The sequence below is a fragment of the Hemitrygon akajei genome, chromosome 23 (genome assembly GCF_048418815.1).
Source record: "Hemitrygon akajei chromosome 23, sHemAka1.3, whole genome shotgun sequence".
NCBI classification, from domain to species: Eukaryota; Metazoa; Chordata; class Chondrichthyes; order Myliobatiformes; family Dasyatidae; genus Hemitrygon; species Hemitrygon akajei.
In genome coordinates, this window is record NC_133146.1 from 9226439 (window position 1) to 9251404 (window position 24966).

Sequence of the window (24966 nt, forward strand, 5' to 3'; positions counted from 1 at the left end):
AAACTCTGATCTCAAACCTCTGCTGCCTTGCAGCTATGCCCACTCATGGGGGAGGCTTTGGGAGTAAACTCCGAAGGAAAGATCCGAAGCTGAAGTCCCTCAGGCAGTCCTACGTTGAGTCCAATGTTGACTGGCAACTCCTGCAGCACTGCTGGTACCAAACTGCATCGGTCTCTGCCGTTCCTTTGGGTTCATCAGATGCGTGGAGAGGGGGAGCTTGCTTCACGGGCAAAAGCTTGCTCTCCATGTCGTACTGCCCAGGCTTGCGTATCTAGACAGTAGGACGCAACATCTATGGTTGACCCTGACCGACTGAGGCCCTCACCTCACATACATCAGGTCCTCGAGTCCAGGCAACATCCTTGTAAATTTTCTCTGTACTCTTTCAATCATATTGATATCCTTCCTGTAGGTGAGTGAGCAAAACTGCACCAAATTACAGCACTCCTCGATAAGCACTCTACTCTTATTGCAGTGTTTCAAATGGCCCTGTTCTTATGTGGTAGTGAAAACATTCAAGGCTTATTTTCAAACTCACAAAATAATTATGAATGAGGGGGAATATTGACTTGTAGTGGCTTATCCATTCAGTGATAACACTATATCCCTTCTCAGCATTCAACTGTCTGCTAAATAATTCTTTCTTGAAAATCAATTTGTGCTTCTGCTTCCTAATCTAGAAGTTTCATTTCCTATGTTCATTTTGCTTCGGATGAAGAGTTTCCGAACACTTGCCCACACTTCAGTTCTTTACACCATTGTCAAAGATTAATGAGAAATTGTGTTCCAGAATTAACTTTTCTGTAAACTTTACCATCTCATATGCTTCTCATTTCAAGGTCAACGTTCTTGTGCTTTCCCCCCAGTACTTGGAAGCATTGAATGATTGCAGCACAGAAGGAGGCCATTTGGCCCATTGTCTCCATGCCAACTCTTTGATAATGTCACATCATTTCAGTGATGAAAACTATACAGTTACCTCAAGGACGGCCTTGACAGGGTCTTGAACGTCGAAAGTCCGCAAACTGGCTTCTTATAAATAGCGGTTGTCCAACAAAGACAAGAAATCTGTGTTAGAGAGTTTTTAAAGAGGAAAAACCATTGCATTGGGACAGTTCCACTCTCTTGACCTCAAACATCCAGATCCAGTGGTACGAGTATTTGTCACTAACTCGGGTTCCCTTGTTTACCGTGGCTGACTTCCCATGCTGGGACAGGCACGTCCCTATTTCACCCGGGTATGAGGCCTGATGGCTCCAAGTAGCTGTTTGCATGTGACAGCGGCCACACCCCGGTATACCGCTTTGACAGGCAGGGGCAGCCAGCGGCCTCATACCCAGTGAGACGGAGACATCCCTGCCCTTGCATGTGAAGCCAGCTCCGGTGGACTGGGCAAGAGATCTGACGGCCAGGAAGGCGGTTCTTTGTGGAGAGCGAAGGGCACAGAAGACCTCATGGTTATCCACTGCAGCCAAGGAAGACCGTGGTTTGTGACGCTTGTTTGTATCACTGGGCGTGAACTTCTGAGCTCAAGAGAGTAGAACTGCCCCAGTACAATGGCTTTTCCTCTCTCTCACAGAGGTTTCCTGTCATCATCCGACACAATGGACAACCAACAAAAATGGCCTTTTTCCTGTGATGCCATGGGATTTTATCTTGATTAGCAGCCTCATGTGGCACTTTACCAAATGTCTTGTGAAAATCCAAGTAAATGACATCCACTGCCTCTCATTTGTCCACTCTGCTTGTTACCCCCCTCGAAGAACTCTAACAGATTTGGTCAGGCAAGATTTCCCTTTACTTTGCTGACTTTGACTTATTATATCATTAGTCTCCAAGTACCCCGAAACCTCCTCCTTAATAATAGACTCCAACACTTTCACAACCACTGAGGTTAGGCTGACGAAGGGTCTCAGCCCAAAATGTGGACTGCTCATTTCAACGGATGCTGCCCAACCTGCTGAGTTCATCCAGCGTGTTTGTATGTGTCGATTCATGTTCGTTCTCTCTCTCTCTCTCTCTCTTCCCCTCTCTCTCTCCCTCTCTCTCTTCCCCCTCTCTCTCTTCCCCTCTCTCTCTCTTCTCCCCCCCTCTCTTCCCCCCCTCTCTTCCCCCTCTCTTCCCCCCCTCTCTTCCCCCCCTCTCTTCCCCCCTCTCTTCCCCCCTCTCTCTCCCCCCCCCCTCTCTTCCCCCTCTCTCTCTTCCCCCTCTCTCTCTTCCCCCTCTCTCTCTTCCCCCTCTCTCTCTTCCCCCCTCTCTCTCTTCCCCCCCTCTCTTCCCCCCTCTCTCCCCCCCTCTCTTCCCCCCTCTCTCTCTTCCCCCTCTCTCTCTTCCCCCTCTCTCTCTTCCCCCTCTCTCTTCCCCCCCCTCTCTCTTCCCCCCTCTCTCTCCCCCCCTCTCTCTCCCCCCCTCTCTCTTCCCCCCCTCTCTCTTCCCCCCTCTCTCTCTTCCCCCCTCTCTTCCCCCCTCTCTCTCTTCCCCCCTCTCTCTCTTCCCCCCTCTCTCCCCCCCTCTCTCTCTTCCCCCTCTCTCTCTTCCCCCTCTCTCTATTTTCCCCTCTCTCTCTTCCCCCCTCTCTTCCCCTCTCTCTCTTCCCCCTCTCTCTCTTCCCCCTCTCTCTTCCCCCCTCTCTCCCCCCCTCTCTCTCCCCCCTCTCTCTCCCCCCTCTCTCTTCCCCCCTCTCTCTCTTCCCCCCTCTCTCTCTTCCCCCCTCTCTCTCTTCCCCCCTCTCTCTCTTCCCCCCTCTCTCTCTTCCCCCTCTCTCTCTCTTCCCCCCCTCTCTCTTCCCCTCTCTCTCTCTTCCCCTCTCTCTCTCTTCCCCCTCTCTCTCTCTTCCCCCTCTCTCTCTCTTCCCTCTCTCTCTTCCCTCTCTCTCTTCCCCCCTCTCTATTTTCCCCTCTCTCTCTCACCCTCTCTCTCTCCCTCGGCCCCCCCCACATTGGGTATTTGATCTTTTTTTTTAAGATAAACTTTATTAAGTCTAGAACGCTTACCCTTCCATAGATAGGATAAAATAATAGAACCCTTTTTTAAAGGGTTTGTTCAGGTTTCTTGTTTTGTGGCTGCCAGTAAGCAGCCAAATCTCAAGGTTGTATAATTTATACGTACTTTGATAATAGATGTACTTTAGACTTTGTACTTTGCAGCCAATGACCATTTCTGCTACCCTGACTCGTTGCTATGACTGTTGTATACTGTGAGAAGATGCTGCAGCAACCAAACAGAAATGGCTGACATGAGGATGTTTTTATGATAGTAGCGAAGAATTGCACCAGGATATTCTAGAGAAGACAGAATTTTACCAATTACTGCAAGAAACACATCCTCTGCCAAGCCTTTTTGTTACTGAAGGAGATATGTTTCTCCCACAGAGGATCCTGGGAAATAATGAAACCCAGGAGCCTGATCGTTGAAACAGTGTTAACTGTAGAGTTGCTGATGTTGAGTGAGTGGAGAGGATGCACATTGTACCTGCACATATTACAATAAATTTGACTGGAAGTTTCAATCTGTGAACTACTGGTGGCCCCCCCGTTTTTCGAGCGTTCGCTTTACCACAGCTCGCTGTTACGAAAGACCTACATTAGTACCTGTTTTCGCTAACCAAAGAGGATTTTCACTTTTATGAAAAAAAGACACCCGCTTTATACGTGTTTACACCCCGAGAGTGACTACCATGACCGTGAAGCCTTGTGCGGGCAGTTGTGTGCACATGCGTGCACTGGCGTAGGTGTGTACATGCACATGCGTGTATGTGCCTATTTTGTTTTCTTCCCAAGTTGATTTTGGCTGGCTGTTTTCCCGATTCTGATAAGTGAAACGACATTGTACATACAATATTTCTACTTTATATAGGCTGTATATTTATCATATCATTCCTGCTTTTACTATATGTTCGTGTTATTTTAGGTTTTATGTGTTATTTGGTATGATTTGATAGGTTATTTTTTGGGTCTGGGAATGCTCAAATATTTTTCCCATATAAATTACTGGTAATTGCTTCTTCGCTTTACGACATTCCAGCTTACAAACGGTTTCATAGGAACGCTCTACCTTCGGATAGCGGGGGAAACCTGTACTTACGTTTTTGCTCGGCTGAAGAGAGACAGAAAGAGAATTTGATGATGTACATGGCTCCTTATTTTACTTTCCAGAGCTGGTACTCTGCCTCCAGGAACGACCGAGGAGCAGCTCCTGTACGCAAAGAAACTCTACGACTCTGCATTCCACCCGGACAGTGGAGAGAGGATGAATTTGATCGGGCGGATGTCATTTCAGGTCCCTGGCGGGATGGCGATAACTGGCTTCATGCTGCAGTTTTACAGGTAGTGGCGCTCAGATTCACTTCCCTTTACGGCAATCCCAGGGGAAGGTCAAACGTAACTTGCCCTCACTCCTGGCGTACGGGTTCAGTGCTGGCGGATGTGCAGTCACTGTGTGACCCACAGGTAACGCAGTCCTCTCGAGGAAGGCTCGTGAGGTTTTCCAACGACAGCCTAAATGCTCCTTCTGCATCTTCGGAGAAAGGGAACGAGAACGATGGAGAGGTAGAGAAGGGTGAGGGTGAGAGAGAGGGGAAGAGGGGAGGGAGTGGAGTTGGGGAAGGAGTGGGGTAAGGAGAGAGGGAGAGAGAGGTTAAGTTGGGAGGAAGAGAGCGAGGGAGAGGGTGAGTTGAGAAGGAGAGAGTGGGAGTGTGAGAGAGGAAGAGAAGACAGTAACAGGAGCTCATGCCGCCCAATTACATCCAGGTGACTATTCAACCTATTGAAAGACGTCTTTGGAATGTGAGAGGAAACTGGAACACCTGGATGAAACCCACCTGGTCACAGGTATCACACCTACAAATCAGTGCATGACATGAGCTGCTGAACCCCCTCCAGCAGACTGGTCAGTGTTTCAGATGCCAGCTTGTGCCCTCTCGGACTACATACATTTTTTTAATGGTAAAATGTTAACCACTAACCTCAAGGGAAGGAGATCTGGGAAGACTGTCGAAAAGAGAGCTTTTGAGACATTGGCTTTCATAGATCCAGGTTTTGAGTATATGAATTAGGATGATATGTTGAAGTTGTCTAAGACTTGGGTGAGGCTAAATTTGGATTGTTGTCTACAGTTCTGGTCACCTGTCTACAGAAAAGATATCAATAAGATTGCAAGAGTATTTGAACTATGAGAGGAAGCTGGCGACTAATATCAAAGAAGATACTAAATGCTTTTTTTAATTATATAAAGGGTAAAAGAGAGTTGAGGGTAGACATAAGACCAATACAAAATTACTCTGAAGATATTGTACTGAGAGATGCAGAGATGGCAGAGGAACTGAATGCATATTTTGTATCAGTCTTCACAGTGGAAGACATCTGCAGAATACCAGACATTCAAGAGTGTCATGCAAGTGAAGTTTGTGCAGTGAGAATTATGACTGAGAAGGTGCTCAGGAAGCTTAATGGTCTGAGGGTGGATAAATCTCCTGGACCTGATGGAATGCACCCTCGGGTTCTGAAGGAAGTAACTGGAGAGATTGCGGAGGCATTAACGGTGATCTTTCTAGAATCGATAGATTCTGGCATGTCTGGAAAATTACAAATGTTACTCAGCTACTTATGAAGGGTGGGAGGCAGCAGAAAGGAAACTATAGATCTGTTTGCTTGACATCAGTGGTTGGGAAGTTGTTGGAGTCGATTGTTAGGGATGAGATTATGGAGAACCTGGAGGCACATGACAAGACAGGCCAAAGCCAGCATGGTTTCCTGAAAGGAAAGTCCTGCCTGACTAACCTACTGCAATTCTTTGAGGAAATTACAAGCAGGGTCGACAAAGGAGATGCCGTAGACATGGTGTACTTGGTTTTTCAGACCAAGTACAAGGTGACAAGGTGCCGCACATGAGGCTGCTTAGCAAGATAAGAGCCCATGGTATTACAGGGAAGTTACTAGCCTGTGTGGAGCATTGGGTGGTTGGCAGAAAACGGAGAGTGGGAATAAAGGGATCCTATTCTGACCGGCTGCCAGTTACCAGTGGAGTTCCACAGGGGTCGATATTGGGACCACTGATTTTTATGATGTATGTCAATGATTTGGACTATGGTATTAATGGATTTGTGGCTAAATTTGCCGATGATACGAAGATAGGTGGAGGAGTGGGTAGTGCTGAGGAAAGAAAGAACCTGCAAAGAGACTTAGATAGTTTAGGGGAATGGGCAAAGAAGTGGCAAATGTAATACAGTCCATGTTGTGACGAACCCCGTAACTGGGTCACTTACCAGCAAAGATAGAGAGGACCGTTGAAGTCTGATGATACTATTTTTAACAGTATTTATTAGTAAAAATACACAAAAATAATATCAGTGCAAATATACAGATAATATACATCGTCAATACTAAATCTAAAAGTGCGGGTATAATAATAGTCAATAAGAAATAAGCTCTATCGTTGTCTAGGGGATAAATGTATTGTCCGATGGAAATATAAAGTCACTCAGTTCATGCAGGCTGCAGCCTTTGGGGACCGCTGAGTTGCAATGGTTGGAGAGAGAGAGAGTTTTGGAGAAAAACTTGCCGGCTTTCCTTTTATGATTTCGATCCGTCGGAGTCTCATTGGTGTAGCCGTTCACTTGTGGCCTCTCCTTTAGCTAAACCGTTCTTCCGTGGTGAGCCCGCCACCCTGGCAAGGGAGGACGCACACAAGCCCCCACCAGCTGTCGCTATTAAACGCTGTCACGGGATCTCTAGCGTTTCTCCTGGTGCGTCTAAAGGGGTGTTCCCCAGACCCTCTTTTATCCTTTCCTCATGGGGTCTCAGATGTCAATCAGGTTGGGATGATGCAATCCCTCAACCAGACCACTCTGGTTTTCCCCTGAGGGTTTTCAATGAATAGTACAGTACTCAATACACAATTCCGTCTCCGAGAGACAATGGCTGTTATCAGTGGTTCCATTTCACTAAGGTCAGGACACATTCCAAACCTTGTGTATTCTGGACGTCTCTCTCTCATTTCCTGGGTCTCAGACCCGAATTAATAGCGATCTTGCGATTCTCAAAAAGGAGGGGGCTACTTTGTACCCTTTGGCCCCTCAGAGTTGCGTCACATTCGTAACACCCCCTTCCTTCTAAGATTTTTACCACAGGTAAAAATTAATTAATACAGAGTCTTACAGGATTTCAGAATCTAACACAAACAAAAGAGTTTTTTTTCACTACAGAGTAATACAGTTATACATTCAATTCAGCATCTAAACAGTTAGCGATTACATTGTCACTTCCTTTAATATCTTAACATCTTGTACCTTAATAAATTCTTGTAGCATCAGACTCCAATTTAATAACCACCTATTTTTATTCCTTTTCTTCAGCAAACAAAAACTAAAGAGTTGTGATCTTAGCTTACGTGTATATTACAAAAGTTCATGCAAATACTAATCTTTATTTTACTTCCAAACTTAACAGTCAATCTTCCATGTGGGTTGTCGTTATTATTCACATGCTTTGTCGAAATCCCTTAAAACCGGATCCTGTTATTTAAAGTGGCATCCCGCCAACCCTCGCCCCTTTTCCAGTTAACTCCCACGTGGTTAACTTGCGCACCAGTGTGGAATAGGCTTTTGCATGCTCCTTTCATAGGAGTTATTTTATCAACAATGTTTTCCAAACGTAGTCCATTGGCTGAATCTCCACACAATTCTTCATTTTTAAGCAAGTCATTAGTTTTATCTTTAGGACCCTTCATTTTATTAGTTTTCAATCTAAGATCTGCAAGCGATCCCTCTTTGTCCAAACAGCATTTCAAATTCTGCCTCTTCACAGCACACTCTTGAATAACAATAGCGTGTGGGGCACCTTTACATTCCAAATCAACCTGTAATTGATTCGCAGGCACCGTGTTAACAAGCCATTGTCCCTTCAGCCTGGTTACTGCTTCTGACACCAATCCAGACTTTAAATTTTCTTCATTCAATTTAGGAACTACACTTTTCCCTTTTCCTTCAATAATAAGATTCAGATCACCAGCTTTTGTCTCCTCACTAACTTTTAACACACTTTCGAACACAAACAACTGGGAATTCTCACTTCCCACTAGTACCAAGGTTAACCCTTTCTTCACTGACCCAAGTCCATCTGACCCACAAGGACTGCATTCCTTTTCAACTGAATCAAATACCTCAGACTTTTTCTGAGTTCCATTACTAGGTTCAGTACCTCGTGCATCCACATCTTGGACACACTCAAACGGGACATCTGCCTCTTCCAGGCTTTCAATACCCGTCCCCTTTTCAAATTCTAAGTTCTCTCTGGGCAACTCCCTTCCGGAGTAAACTCAACCCCGCGGGCTGAAACAACCTCATCTGCCAACCCAGCAGACTTCTTCAAGGTAATGGCATCCTTTTCATCTAGGACTGCCCTCATTTCATTATCGGGAACACCTTTAGAATTTTCAACTTCTTCAAACAGTTCTGTCAAACCAGACAGATCATCCATGTCCAACTCTGGTCCTTCTAAACAGCCTTATCTGTTTCTCATTTTTACTCCGTGCCTCTATAAATCTCCTCCTGACTAAGGGCAGATCTACCTCCTCTGTTTTACTCTTTTTCACTTTCCTATTCTCCGTTTTACCACCCTCTAACCCCTCTTGATACAGGGTCGGTAAAAACGTCTCAGCCAAATCGATACTGGCCTCTTTCTCAGCTGCCTTTCTCGACATGCTGCGAGTGGTCGTGCATGTGGGATAGATCTTGGAATCTAGGGGCGGGTCCTCAACACTTACAGGCTGGCTCGTCAGCTCCATGGCCGACCAAATGTCACCACCAGCTAAATCATTACCCAGAAGGATGTCTACGTCAGTTCTCGGGAATTCTGATCGCACCCCTATTTCAACTGGTCCAGATACCAGCTCACAATTTATAATGATCCTATGCAAAGGCACAGCTTCTGTCCCTTTTCCTATGCCTCTCAAAGCCACCTCTCCAGTCTCGAGACCAAAATCTAGTACCGTACTGCGGATCAATGACAGCTCAGCTCCAGTGTCTCTCCAGATCCGCACTGGAACTGGTGTGTCTCCCTCTTTCACAGACACGGTTCCTTCCGAAATAAATTTCTCAGACCCCTCTCGTATTCTGTCTACCTGGGGCTTTCTCGTCGATTTACTGATCACCACAATACATCCTGTAGGGACTGCTGCTCTCCCTTTTCCTACCTCCTTCCTCGGAGCAAGGCATTTAGCTGCAATATGACCCACCTTTCCACAATTAAAACAGGTCAAGCCAGGACCTCTCCTGCCATCTTGCCTTTCCTCCTCCTTAGTTTTACCACTAGCTCCCGGCTGAATCTCTGCCTCAGCCGGCGGACTTTCTCTACCATTCCCACGGTCTTTCTGGTAACTTTTATTCGAGGAAAACTTTGTCTTGTGGGTTAGGGCATATTCATCTGCGAACCTAGCAAATTCGGAGATGGACTTATTCAGCTTCTCGTTCAAATACATCCGGATATCATCCGAAACACAACCTTTAAATTCCTCAATCAGAATTAACTCCCTGAGATGCCAAAAATCCTCTTCCACCATTTCTGCTGCACACCAGCGATCCAAGAGCACACCCTTCTCATAGGCAAACTCTGCATACGTCTGATTCCACCCTTTCTTTAAATTTCGGAACTTTTGTCTATATGCTTCAGGTACCAATTCGTAGGTCCGAAGAATGGCCTCCTTTACTTTCTCATAATTCTCAGACTCTTCCTCCTCCATGGACAATGCCGCATATGCCCGTTGTGCCTTCCCTTTTAACACACTTTGTAACAACGCCACCCACTGATCTTTGGGCCACTTCTGACTCACTGCCACCTTTTCAAAATGCAAGAAATAACTATCAACATCCGTCTCCTCGAACAGAGGTACTAACCTCAACTCCCGACTAACATTAAACCGCTCCTCTCGGTCTGACCCTTGAACTCTTTGCTCTTGCCTTAACTTCTCCATGTCCAAGTCATGTTGCCTCTGTTTCTCTGCCTCCCTCTCTTTCTCGGCTCTTTCCTTTTCTTTCTCAGCTCTCTCCCTCTCTTTTTCAGCTGCTTCCAGCTGTTTTAACTGAATTTCATGTTCCAACCTTAATTTCTCCAACTCTAACTGAGCCGTCCCACTAGCTGGTGCCTTTTCAGGGATATTTTCCAATACCTCAGCCGAAAACACATTCTTCACAATATAATACTGAGTTATGGCCCTCCGCACCTCCCACTTTTTCATTGACAACCTCACCTCTGCGAGGTTTAGTCCTTTTGCAATATTTATCAAGTCCAACTTTGTGGCAGCCTCTAGCGCCTCCAGAGTCGGGTTTTCTATGAATTCGTCTACGTCCATCTTTGCTGGTTTCCCGTCTGGTTACTCGCGCAACCAGACCCACGTTTGGACTTAAAAGCCCGATTCACTGGCCCTCCAATTTGGTATCAAATCTCTAGACGAGGCCCCACGTTGTTACGAACCCCGTAACTGGGTCACTTACCGGCAAAGATAGAGACGTCCGTTGAAGTCTGATGATACTATTTTTAACAGTATTTATTAATAAAAATACACAAAAATAATATCAATGCAAATATACAGATAATATACATCGTCAATACTAAATCTAAAAGTGCGGGTATAATAATAATCAATAAGAAATAAGCTCTATCGTTGTCTAGGGATAATGTATTGTCCGATGGAAACATAAAGTTCACTCAGTTCATGCAGGCTGCAGCCATTGGTTGGAGAGAGAGAGAGAGAGATTTGGAGAAAAACTTGCCGACTTTCCTTTTATGATTTTCGATCCGTCAGGAGTCTTGTTGTCGTGGCCTTTCACTCGTGGTCTCTCCTTTAGCTAAACCGTTCTTCCGTGGTGAGCCCGCCAACCCAGGCAAGGGAGGACGCACACGAGCCCCCACCGGCTGTCGCTATTAAACGCTGTCACGGGATCTCTAGCGTTTCTCCTGGTGCGTGTAAAGGGGTTGTTCCCCAGACCCTCTTTTATCCTTACTCACGGGGTCTCAGATGTCAATCAGGTTGGGATGATGCAATCCCTCAACCAGCCTACTCTGGTTGTCCCCAGAGGGGTTTCAATGAATAGTACAGTACTCAATACACAATTCCTTCTCCAAGAGACAATGGCCGTTATCAGTGGTTCCGTTTCGCTGAGGTCAGGACACATTCCAAACCTTGTGTATTCTGGACGTCTCTCTCTCATTTCCTGGGTCTCAGACCCGAATTAATAGCGATCTTGCGATTCTCAAAAAGGAGGTGGGCGACTTTGTACCCTTCGGCCCCTCAGAGTTGCGTCACATTCGTAACAATGGTCATGCACTTTGGTGGAAGAAATAAACGGGCAGACTATTATTTATATTGGGAGAGAATTCAAAATCCAGAGATGTAGAGGGACTTGGGAGTCCTCGTGCAGGATACCCTAAAGGTTAACCTCCAGGTTGAATTGGTTGTGAAGAAGGCGAATGCAATGTTGGCATTCATTTCTAAAGGTATAGAATATAAGAGCAGGGATGTGATGTTGAGGCTCTATAAGGCACCTGTGAGCCCACACTTGAAGTATTGTGTGTAGTTTTGGGCTCCTTATTTTAGGAAGGATGTACTGATATTGGAGAGGGTTCAAAGAAGATTCACAAGAATGATTCCAGGAATGAAAGGGTTACTGTATGAGGAATGTCTGACAGCTCTTGGACTGTATTCCCTGGAGTTTAGGAGAATAGGAGGGATCTCATAAAAACATTCCAAATGTTAAAAGGTGTGAACAGATCAATATCACCAAGACCAAGGAGATGGTGGTGGACTTTAGGAGATCTAGGCCTCATATGGAGCCAGTGATCATTAATGGAGAATGTGTGGAGCAGGTTAAGACCTACAAGTATCTGGGAGTACAGTTAGACGAGAAGCTAGACTGGACTGCCAACACAGATGCCTTGTGCAGGAAGGCACAGAGTCGACTGTACTTCCTTAGAAGGTTGGTGTCATTCAATGTCTGTAGTGAGATGCTGAAGATGTTCTATAGGTCAGTTGTGGAGAGCGCCCTCTTCTTTGTAGTGGCGTGTTGGGGAGGAAGCATTAAGAAGAGGGACGCCTCACGTCTTAATAAGCTGGTAAGGAAGGCGGGCTCTGTCGTGGGCAAAGTACTGGAGAGTTTAACATCGGTAGCTGAGCGAAGGGCGCTGAGTAGGCTACGGTCAATTATGGAAAACTCTGAACATCCTCTACATAGCACCATCCAGAGACAGAGAAGCAGTTTCAGCGACAGGTTACTATCGATGCAATGCTCCTCAGACAGGATGAAGAGGTCAATACTCCCTAATGCCATTAGGCTTTACAATTCAACCGCCAGGACTTAAGAACTTTTTAAAAGCTATTATTAATGCTTTTTGAGATAGTGATTTAGATGCATATCATATTTTTTTTACTGAGTTAAGTATTGTATGTAATTAGTTTTGCTACAACAAGTGTATGGGACATTGGAAAAAAGTTGAATTTCCCCATGGGGATGAATAAAGTATCTATCTATCTATCTATCAGATTAGATATGGCAAAGTTATTTCCATGGTAAATGAGGGCACGACTTCAGGATTGAAGGGCATCCTTTTGAAACTGAGATGCAGAGAAATTACTTAAGTTAGAATGTGGTAAGTCAGTGGAACTTGTTGCTACAAGTGGTTGTGGAGGCCAAGTCATTGGGTGTATCTAAGGCAGAGATAGATAGGTTCTTGATTAGCCAGGACGTCAAAGGGTATGGGGAGAAGGCAAGGGAGTGGGGATGACTGGAAGAATTGGATCAGCCCATGATTGAATGGCGGAGTAGACTCGATGGGTTGAATGGCCTTCTTCTGCTCATATATCTTATGGTCTTATGATAACTTGAGTCTGAACACGAGATTCCAGAAATCCAGAACAACGCACACAAAATGTTGGAAGAACTCAGCAGGTCAGGCAACACCTATGGAAAGCAATAAGGAGTCGACGTTTCGAGCGGAGACCCTTCATCAGGAACAAGCCTTCCTTTCCAGTCTTGATGAAGGGTTTCGGCCCAAAACGCCAAATCTGTTGATGCTGCCTGACCTGGTCCTGGTGGGTAGGTGAGTGAGTGAGTGAGTTGCTCAAAAGGGCCTGATTTTTAAAAAAAGCGCGTGCTTTTGTCTGGAATGGCAGATAATCTGCTGTGGAATAAAGCCAGGGACACACAGGATGTTACTGGGACTTGAGGACCTGAATTACAGCCAAATATTGTATAGACTAGGCCTTTTTTCCTGGAGTGTAGGAGAATGAGGGGAAATTTGATAGAGGGATACAAAAAAAATGGATATTGGTATGGTAAATGCAAACTTGCTTGTTCCACTGAGGTTGGGTAAGATTAGAACCTGAGGTCATAGGTTAAGGGTAACAGGTGAAATATTTAAGGGGCACATGCAAGAAAATCCAAAGCAAAACACACAAAATGCAGGCCAGGCAGCATCTATGGAAAAGAGTAAACAGTCAAGGTTTTGGGTTGAAACTCTTCATCAGGACTATTTAAGGGGTACCTGAGGTAAAACTACTTCACTCAGAGGGCGGTGAGAGTGTGGAATGAGCTGCCAGCACAAGTGGTGGTTGTGAATTCCGTTAATCCTGTTTATGGTTACTGTTCTATAGAGAAAGAATCTCAGAGTTGTATGTGGTGAGATGTATGTACTTTAATAATAAATTTACTTAGAACTTTGAGTTTGATTGTAAGATTTAAGAGAAGTTTGGATAAGAACCTGGATGGGAGGGGTATGGGTTGATGGGACTAGGCAGAATAACTGTTTGGCGTGGACTAGACAGGTAAAGGACCTGTTTTTGTTCTGTGACTGCCTCAGAGCTGATGATGATGCAAAGCTTGTGATTACTAAACAGAAGCCACTTGTAGATTTCTCTCTTGGAGCAGTTGCAGTGTCTTGGGCTGCGAACCTCCTCTTGCTTAAATGACATCTTCACCCTCTAATTTTAAGAAAACCCTTTCGGTCAATTAAACACTCAGTTTTATGCCCTTGGAATTCTCATGGATTACTGCTGGGTTATAGCAGCATGACCTAACCTGGTAGTATCTACACACATCAATAAACTCAAGTCTGTAATCATTGGAGCAAAAATCATTAAACAAGTTCCAACACAACTGTTCTGAGCAAATTTAAGGGGAGATAAAGGAAGATAATTTGCAGTCATTAACTTTGGAATATAATTTTACTGTTAATACACAAACTGTGAAGATGCAAAGGATTTTATTTTTGCACAGAAGGTTATTAGTGCACACGGCACTTTGCCATAAGTGACTATTAAAAGTTAAGTCAAGTGCAAGAAGGAATGGGAGAATAAATATTAAAGGCACAGAGACTGAGGCAGAGATTTGTGAGTATTTTTTCTTTGTAGACAATTTAAGTTTGTACGTTGGTGTCTTGGAGGTCAAGTATGAACTTTAAATGCATGTTACGTAACACAGTCTGATCGGATCAGATTCAGATTTATTTATCATATGTACATTGAAACATACAGTGAAAGGTGCCGTTTACATGAACAACCAACACACACAGGTCTATAATGTGGGCAGCTGCAAATGTCTCCAGCCATTTCAGTGCCAACATAGCTGTCCACAATGTTCAGCAGAACAACACAAGCAGTGACAACAGCAGCAAAACCAGACACACACACAAACACACACCTACACTTCCAACCTCAGGACAGGCCACCTCCGGGCCTCCAGTCCTTGGCTGCAGACTCGCAGTCATCAGACCTTCAACTTCACCCTTCACCGTGTGACTCACTGATCACGGGTTTGATGTTTGTGCCTTGACTTCCAGACTCACAATCGACCTCTGACCCCAGTGACCCGGGCCATTGTGACTCTTTCGGGCCTCTACCTTCGGTCTTCCACACAGAAAGATTTTGGGCTAATACGTCAATAGCTCTTTCTAAATCTCTAGGCCCACACAACTGAATCATGAAGTTGTACTGCATAGCAAGATGCAAACTATCCCATTAGGCCCTTTGAAAGAGCTTTCCATTTCTTCCCCATAGTGTTTCAGACTTTTTCCTCTGAATTCCATTTATTCTTGAAAATTAGAATCAAATCTTGATCCATTGTGCTATTTGGTCAGTGTGTTCATGTTCTTAATGTGTGTACAAATATAAAAGACTTTTTCTCACCTCCCTGTTATAAAATAAATCAAGGAATAAGAGATAATAGAAGTGGAATTGAAATTTGGGAGGAACGTATTAGACAGCAGTTGTACACGCTCAGAACTCCACTGAAATCCCCTTCATTAATTTTTCCAACCATTGCAAGGATATCTGATATGATAGGCTCTCCTCTCAGCCTCACTACTGAGATTTCTCAAAGGGCACGAATTTGCCTTTGGACAACGAAGTTTAAATTTCCATGGTATCATCTTCTGAAGTCTGGCTATTTGTCCTCCAACAAAAGCAACAAACATACCCTTCAAAGATCAGCAAGTCTCTGATTAGTCCAAGTCAACAATCAAATACCCGTTTATAATAATGCCAATTATTCCCTGTTCATTTCACTACAACTCCCCGCAGATTATACCACTCGCATACATTTTACGGCCAGTTTATTGTGTAATTACTTTGATAATCAATTTACTCTGACTTTGAAGCTCATTTCACCACTGGTACGTCGTTCTGCTTCCTTTCAGAACGGTTCCAGCAGTGGTATTCTGGCAATGGGTCAATCAGTCGTTCAATGCCCTGGTCAACTACACCAACAGGAATGCTGCGTCGCCAATAAGCGCAAAGTAAGTGCTTTTCCTTTCCTGTCAAGCACAGAGTTAAGTCCTTGGTACTGATTCTAAACACGAGATTCTGCAGATGCTGGAAATCTTGAGCAACTCTCACAAAACGCTGGCAGGACTCAGCAAGTCAGGCAGCATCTATAGAGGGGAATGAACAGTCGATGTTTCAGGCTGAGACCCTTCATCCGAACTAAAAATGGATGGGCTTAACTAAACGAGCACTCAGCCAGGGTCTGGTCTCTGTTAGACTGAGCTGTATAAATACACCTGAATGGGTGGTCGTTCCGTTACGCACATTCATTTCCAGTCCTGATGAAGGGTCTTGGCCTGAAACGGTGACTGCTCATTCTTCTTCATTGATGCTACCTGACCCGCTGAGTTCTTCCAACAACTTGTGTGTGTTGGCCTTAGTTCTAATTGCTGTGTCTTGCTCCTCATCCATAGGCAACGAGCTACCAATGCCGGCAGCAAGTTAACTGATCTTATTCGTTGAAAGTAGGGCATTTTGTGTAGCTGTTATTGGACTTGGCAGCTCTGTTTGGCTTTTTCAGTGCAGCAGCTGTCTTTGTTAAATTAAGAGTTTTCCACCGTCTTCTTCCCTTTTCTGTTCTGGGTGGCCCCAGATGCCAGGATCCTTGACTGGTCACCCGCTCTTCATATTGAGGCTGCACAGTGAACGGGAGCTTTGGCAAGGAATGCATCGCACGGGAAATATAATGCACTTCTCCTCCGCAAGCCACCTCTCCCTCCTCTCCAAAATAGTATCCACGCTCAGAGTGGAAGTGCTGGAAACTGTGGAAGGAACATGACCAACTGCAGGAACGCCGGAGTCATATGTCAGTTGGTCAGACCGCACTTGGAGTATCGTGAGCAGTTTTGGGCCCCGTATCTGAGAAGGGATGTGCTGGAACTGGAGAGGTGCAGAGGAAGTTCACAAGAACAATGTATGAGGAGCTTTTGATGACTCTGGGCCTGAACTCGCTGGAGTTAAGAGTGGATGTGAAGAAGATGTTTCCTATAATGAGGGAGTCTAGGGCCAGAGGGCACAACCTCAGTTGTCCCTTTAGAACAGAGAAGAGGAGGAATTTCTTTAACCAGTGGGTGTAATTCATTGCCACAGATGACTATAGAGGCCAAATCACTGGGTATGTTGAAAGCACAGTTTGATAGGTTCTTGATTAGTAAGGGTGTCAAAGGTTACAGGGAGAAGGCAGGAGAACGAGTTGAGAGGGAAAATAAATCAGCCGTGATCGAATGGCAGAGCGGACTCGATGGGCCAAATGAGCTAATTCTGCTCCTGTGTTTCATGGTCTTATCGACTAATACAACTGTCGGAAGAATTAAAAGGAACGAGAAGAGGGAGGAAGTTTAGCAGTGACATGCTCAAAGTTCAAAGTATGTATACATTATACAACCTCGAGCTTTGTCTCCTAACAGGCAGTCACGAAACAAAGAAACCCAAAATCAAACTATATATTGCGTTAGACTGTCTAACACCCAATGTACAGAGAATAAAAAACACATTATGCCCATAACAAAAATAAAATAGAAAAACCCATAAAAAAGACCAATGTGTAATAAAAAAAAACAAAGATCATGCAAACAGCAACTGCAAGCAAATAGTATTTCTCAACTAAAGTCCATAAAGAGAGTCCATAGTTCAGCACAGAGCTGAGTAAATGTCACGGAGCAGCGATCCAAACCGGCCCATACCTCCGCTCAGTCCCAAAACCCAGACCTTTTCAATCCGGCCTGGCACTTAACTTTCCATCCAAACAATGGGTTCTGCTGCTTCTAGCAGTGATTTGAACCGACCCGTAACTTGCATTGAGCCTCGAAACCCTAACCTTTTCAGTCTGGCCCGGCACTTAAATCTCCGTAAGAACAATGGATTCTGCTGCATAGGTACGCCAGACTTCACTGCCTCGATTCAGCCTGTAAATCTCCATCTGCACATCACATTCAGTCACGTCGATACACTCTGGGCCCAGGACCCCGTGGTTTTGATTTGGCCCGTGCCCAAACTTTTACCCTCCTGGCGATGGGCCCGCCACATCACCTTGCCTCAGTTCTGCCATATTGGATTACCTCCAAATCCAAAGGAAAGCTACAGACTATTACTTGCGATGATCGCTTGCCAGAAAAAGCGTGGTTATTTGGTACGTGCTATGAGACAATTAAAGAACAATTATGTTGCGCAAGTCGGATAAAGGAAAAACTTCCTCAACATATTTCATTCTGGTCACTGAATCCTGTAGATTCCGATTCCGATTTATTTATCACTTGTATATCGAAACGTACAGTGAAATGTATCATTTGTGTCAACAGTCTAGGCATACGGACATGAGCTGGGGGGGAGTCAACAAGTGTCGTCACACATTCTTGTGCCAACATACCATAGCCAGCGTGTTCACAGAATAACACAAGGAACAGGAACAACAGAAAAACAAGCCCCCTTCCCATCCTCTCACAAACACAGACAGATCAACAACCCAGCACAGGTTGCCTCAGACCTGTCTCACTTCTCAGAGCATTAAATGAAGATCTTAAAGATCTCCTGACACCATTAAGCGGCATGAAAAGGTCACAGGGTGACTCATCAAAGATTACTTTGTCTTGGATCGAGTGCCGCAGACTTTATGCTGTTAAATAGCAGCCACATAGTGGCAGTGAGGGAGAGTAGTAGTGAGGCAAATTCAGCTCTCGACTCCAGTAAGCCTTAGTTTTACTGTTTTGGGTTGTTGGAAGGGACGAGGATGCAAATTTTGGAGGGAATTGGAAAGTGAACATTACAAGCTTGTGTAGAACGAGCTGGGACAGTAGATGGGCCTGGTAAGGCGGAATCACAATAGGTCCACTCCTGTGGCTTGTGTTAGCAGCAGCATCTGTTCAGGTGATCGGATAGAAGCCAGGGAAGAGAATGCTGGATCATTTTGGCTTCTTTCTGTTGGGAAAGGAGTGCTGTGATGAGTTTGTTCCCCAAGCTGGTAAAACCAATCTGAGACAGACCAGAGTCCAGATCTCAATCTGTCGCATTACTCTCCACCCTTTAACCACCTTGCCGCTGTGTGATAGGAGTTAACCTTATAAAAGGATTTTGTGACCACTGTGAAATCTTTGGAGGAAGTCTTTCCCTACACCTGGTTTGTGCAACATTCCAATTCTTTACTTACTTGGGACTTCCATCCATGGCATTCATTTCCAAAAAAATAGCCACCCATATCAGTTTGACTTCCCATTCCCAATCTGACACATCAGTCCATGGTCTCACCTACCCACGATGAGGCTACATTCAGGTTGGAGGAGCAATACCTCGTGTTCTTTTTGGGTAGCTTCAAACCTAATGGCACGAACATTTATTTCTCTTAACTTCCAGTAATTTCTTCCCCCTTTGCCTTCTGTCCTTTTCTGTTCCCCTCTTACCCCTCGCTTGTCCATCACATCCTTGTGATGTCCCTCTTCCCTCCCTTGCTTCCATGGTCCATTGTCCACTTCTATCAGATTCCCTTGTCAGCCCTTTATCTTTTCCAACTATCCCCTCCCAGTATCTAACTTCCTCCCCTCCCCTCCCACACACCCACCTTTACCCTCAGCTGGTCTCACCTATCACACGCTAGCTTGTACTCCTTCCCTTCTCTCCACTTCCTTATTCTGGCTTCTGCCACCTTCCTTTCCAGTCCTGATGAAGGACCTTGGCTGGAAACGTTGACTGCTTATTCCTCTCCATAGATACTGCCTGACCTGCATTAAGTTGCTCCAGCATTTTGTACCCAGAGCTGGTTATAGTCCTGGAAAATGAAATGTTTCTCCAACATTTTGAGTACAGTTGGCCCTCCTTATCCGCGAGGGATTGTTTCCGGGACCCCTCACGGATACCAAAATTCACTGATGCTCAAGTCCCTTATTCAACCTGGCTTAATGCAGTGGACCTTAGGACCCAGCGGAACCCCAGACCTTATTTAACCTGTCTCAGTGCGCTGGACATTAGGACCCAGCGGCAGAGCTCTTAATCCGCAGTGTTTCTGTTCACGAAAATAATCACGATCACGATTGAAAATAAAATGGAAATAATAAAGTGATCGGAAAGAGGTGAAACACTATCGGTGATTGGAAAAGCATTAGGCTATGTCGGTTAACAATCGGAACAATTTTAAAGGATAAAGTGAGAAAGGCCCTGCCCCGATGAAAGCTACAATTATTACTAAGCAATGCAGTGGTTTAATTGTTGGGTTTTTGATCCTCCACATCAACCCAGCACGGTGGAGAGCACACTCAGGAGCGGTCTGTCACTTGACCGAACTCAGGAAATTTCGTTCCCGAGCCCGGTGCTGAAACATATGTTCTTAAGTGTTTTATATGCATAGAAAGGTAAAATATATACTATATACTAAGACAAACGTTTAACTAACTGATGCTAAATAATACCGGATGTACCTGTTCCGACTTACTTAGTAAGAGAACTTGCAATTTTTTTCGATCTTGATCCACGATAACCCATGCACATCCTCCCGTATACTTTAAATCATCTCTAGATTACTTATAATACCTAATACAATGTAAATGCTATGTAAAATGGTTGTTATACTGCATTGTTTAGGGAATAATGACAAGAAAAAAGTCTGTACATGCTCGGACAACAAGTGCTGGAAGAGCACTTCTGTGCTTTCGCGATTCGTGGTTGGTTGAATTCACGGATGCGGAATTCGTGGTTAAGGAGGGCCGACTGTATGTTTCTCTGGATTTCCAGCATCCGCTGATCTTTTCTGTTTGAGATGTATGTCGTTTGTACCAAAGTGAGGTTCATTACTGAACAAATGTTCTTTCCTCTTCATTGTTCAGACAAATAGGAGTGGCGTACTTGACGGCAACGAGCACTGCGCTGGCAACTGCAGTTGGACTAAACCTCTACACAAAGGTACGGCGATGAGCTGCTCTCGGTGGAGGTTTGCCTTCTGTAGTCTCAAAGAGTCGTCGTTTTCCATTTTGCCTTTCCCCACTGACAGTGCAGGACCACAAATGATTCAGGTGCACCGCAGACTGATTCGTAGCTGCGGACTTTGATTTTGTTTTCTAGCTGTGTGCTTTTTAGAATAGAGATGAGGAGGAATTTTTAGCCAGAGGGTTGTGAATCTGTGGAATTCATTGCCACAGGCAGCTGTGGAGGAAAAGTCATTGGGTACATTTAAAGTTGATGTTCTTAATTAATAAGGGTGTCAAAAGTTATGGGGAGAAAGCAGGAGAGTGGGATTGAAATGGAAAATAAATCAGCCATGATGGAACAGTGGAGCAGACTCGATGGGCTGAATGGCCTAAATCTGCTGCTATGTCTTATGGTCATTTCAGAGGTTCATTGTACTGTCTAAGTACGCTTATACAATACAACTCTGATGCTCATCTTCTCCAGTTAGCCATGAAGTACAGAAAACCACAGGGATCGTTGAAAGAAAAGACATTAAATCCATCACCACATGAAAAGGAAAAAGAAACAAAACTCGCAAACCCCAAACCCCCCCCCTCACCCCTCCCTCACTAACAGATCGCTGACATAGAAAACAGCGGCTAGAACATCAAACCCCAACACTTCCCTCGCAAAAAAATCAGTGACAATAACATCAAGCCCCCAACCCAAAAAACACCAAGAACATCAGGAAACATTGAATAGAGGTTACGGGACTTCTACCTCAGCCCATGAATGAGATTGTGCCTGATCTGTGGCGTGGACCTTTATATTTGACGTTTATACCTTTAACCATCACTAATCTTTCACAACAACAATAGATCAACCTGCTGTTGAAATACTAGTTACTGTCCATAACACTGCTGATGTTTAGGGCAGCAATGAAGGTTCTCCATCTCTGTCTGTCCTTGGTCATTTTTTCTATTGTTCCCCAGATTAGGTTAACGGTCCACATTTCTGCCTCTACAGTTTGGTGCCCAGTTGTTTTTGTCTCCTGTTTTTAAACCGTCCCCTCAGGGGTCCAATGAAGGGCTGTCTTAATGATGGAGTTGGCCTCTCGTCTCATCACGTGCCCAATCTGTCTCCTGCATTTCCTCATGATGATGGTGGCCGTGTCCTCTTGGTGACACTGAAGGAGTAGGGTGTGGATGGAGATCTTTCGAGGCTAGAATATACGGAGGATCTTCTGGCGGTGTGGAATGACAACAGCTTGGCAAAATCATTCTGACCCTTGTAAGAGTGTGGACGGAACACAGCTCTGGTACAATTTCACCTTGGTGTGGTCGCCGCACTTGGTTGATCCCCATATGTTGCTCATTGATCATTTCTAGCTTTGCTGAGTCTGCCTTGGATATCATCCTTGGTCTCACCATCCTGCCCAGGTAGATGAATCTGCCGGTGTGGGTAAGTCGATGCCATGTGCCCTGAGAGGAGGAGGAGGAGGAGGAGGAGACTCTGCATTGAGGGTCATGGTCTCGGCCTTTCTCTGGCTGACTGTCCACCAAAGGTACACAGGCTCTGGGCTTCCTCTTGCATGTGCTGGTATATACAGTATGTGTTAGTAATGCAAAGTCATCCACAAAGTCAAGCTCTTCTAAAGTAGAGAACAGTCCACTAATGCCTCTCTGCTTATCTTTCATTGTTTGCCTCAAAACCCAGTCAATCACCAGGTTAAATATTATCACTGACATCACACAGCCTCGCCTGATTCTTGTCTTGACTTCAAAGCTCAAACTGCAGTTCCAACTGTGCAGGTAAAATTAGCATGGAAACCCTGGATAAGGTGTTTCGTGGAAGCAGGTTCATGGGTTTGGTGTGTGAGACAGAAGACACTGACTACGAGCAAGCATGTTAAGCATTTATGTAAAAACAGTACAAAAAAATTCGACCAAACATCCAACTTACACAAACTATAGAACTAAACATTCAACAGATACTTAGTTAAAAAGTGTGCACGGAGCAAACCTTCCAGATGGTTCTATGAAGCAGGAATTAGAGACAAAGGAGAGAGAGGAAAGCTCCCACCTGTGCTGTTCTTTATGTCTGGGGTGTTTGATACCAGACACCAGACCTGTGGCATACAAGGCAACCAATGGGAAGAGCTGCTACAGATTTCAGATGCGCCAATCACAGCAGAAGCAGCTTTCGACCAGCAAAAAAGCCACACCCTCACACTTCACTCCACCTCTCGAAAGTCGCGACAACGTGACAATTCAACCCTCAGGCTAGTATGATCCTTGCACACTCCCTGCTAAGCTACATGTAGAACACAGAACACAATACCCAGTACTGTAAATCAAATAGTCACCCCCCACCCCACCGTGTTCTGCAGTGGTCCACCAGCCTCCCTGTGGCTAAACGGCCACAAACCGCCTCTGGAGTGTAATCACCAGGAAATCTGCAGATGCTGGAAATTCAAACAACAACACACACAAAATGCTGGTGGAACACAGCAGGCCAGGCAGCATCTATAGGGAGAAGCACTGTCGACGTTTTCGGTGTTTCGTCGACAGTGCTTCTCCCTATAGATGCTGCCTGACCTGCTGTGTTCCACCAGCATTTTGTGTGTGTTGTCTGGAGTGTAATGGCCAATGAGCCGACCAACTCTCAGATGTGGTCAGCTAGTTGAGTGATGCCCCCCCCCCCCCCGACTCATCAGGAATGTAGGTGCAGCATTCTTGACCAATAACAGCATTTGCCACCTTTCCTTGTGAGCAGGTAATCTAAGGCCATCAAAATCAGTTCCCGGGAAACTCTGGCTGTACCATGCTGGGAACGGCTGTCATTCAAAGCCTTCCTTCCTCTGCAATAGCCCTCTCACTAAGCCGACCAGCATGGGCAAGGTGCTAATCCAGGGACTGGGGTGGTACATGCACGGCACCACATATCAGCTGCACCAGCCTGCGCGGAGTCACGGGTAGGCCTAGGAACTGCTTTTCCAGTCAGTGTCCGGGGTGCCCACCTTCACAACACCATTTGGCATAGAGACAGTCATCCCAGGTTACTGTTCATCTTCACACTCGCCATCCCCACTGACTTGTACCTGAGCTCATCGTACCACCTACACCAGTGTTCCCTGTCAGGTGGGAAAATCACTTTAAGGGTCAAGACCTTCCAATTAAACAAATAATTCACAAAGAAACACCGGCCCTCAATGTACTCACTCCACCCGGGCTGTAAGGCTTAAATTCCTTAAGGCTGATGCCATACTGCGGGTTGAGTTTGGCTGGAATAGACCCTCCTGCCCCCCTCCCCTAACACAGAATGCCAAAACCCAAGAGGCCAGATAATTACCCCAACAGTCTTTTTCCTTTACATCAAAAGGGATAGATATTAGCTGAATCCCTTCCATGATGCAGTAAGGAGTTCTTGTACAAGTGCAGTAATTCGACCCATTGGTCCAGTGTGCAAACTGTGTGCCTTTCTCGGGAACATATCACAGGATCTCCCACCACTTTGCCATTCTGTAATGCAGGGAGATAAACAAATGCACTTGTTCCTGATTAGTCACTGGGTATTTAGAAAGCACAAATAAGCAAAAGCTTCTAGAATTGTTCCCCAAATGCTTATGTCTATCTAAAATGTGGGCATCTCGCATCCAGAATAAAGTTGCTCAAATTTCACATGGCCAGTATGAAATGTGGGTTATCCCTAAAACAGATTGCATGGGAAACAAATGACAGACTAAAAAGAACAAAGTAAAAGATTAAAAACACAACAAGGAAGAATCCAGGCTTGTACTTCTCTGCCTTAGAAACTTTGCGTGGTACTCCACAACTTAAAGCAAACAGTAAATTCCCACAAGGGGAAAATACACTTATCAAAGAACAAAAGGGAAGGAAAAAACAACTGGGTGGGGCCCAACACATTCACACAGTTTCTTAAAGGCAAGTCTCTTAAAGGTAAACACATGCACTCTTGCGCACACACACGCGCACTCGCGCGCACATGCACTCGCACGCACACGCACACGCACTCAAGCAAACTGATACATGTGGCCACACCTCACACATTTCTCTGCACAAGTCATTGGTACTCTATTTGTGTGTGCGCATTCACATTGAGTGATGACGACCACAGACATCCTCAGGTGGGTGTGTTTGCTATTTGTGTGTAGGGAGGTGATTGATGAGTCCACTCCTGGCTAGGAAACACCTCCCACACATGTAGTTGAGGTGCTTGCTACTCATTCTTTCCGCTGTTGTCGTTTCATTTCTGCTTCCGCGTTAAGAT

General features: G+C 45.2%; 1 protein-coding gene across 3 annotated transcripts in view; it reads left to right on the forward strand.

Moving 5' to 3' along the window:
• The window catches only part of sfxn2 (sideroflexin 2), a 133142-nt gene that overhangs the window by 23805 nt on the left and 84371 nt on the right, over positions 1 to 24966 (forward strand). For 2 of the 3 annotated variants that reach the window (XM_073026916.1, XM_073026917.1), the window contains exons 3-5: positions 4155 to 4325; positions 15681 to 15779; positions 20616 to 20691. In XM_073026916.1, coding sequence (XP_072883017.1) covers positions 4155 to 4325; positions 15681 to 15779; positions 20616 to 20691 — 346 coding nt within the window. The remainder of the gene's footprint in view (positions 1 to 4154; positions 4326 to 15680; positions 15780 to 20615; positions 20692 to 24966) is intronic. The other variant, XM_073026918.1, reaches the window with a different exon arrangement.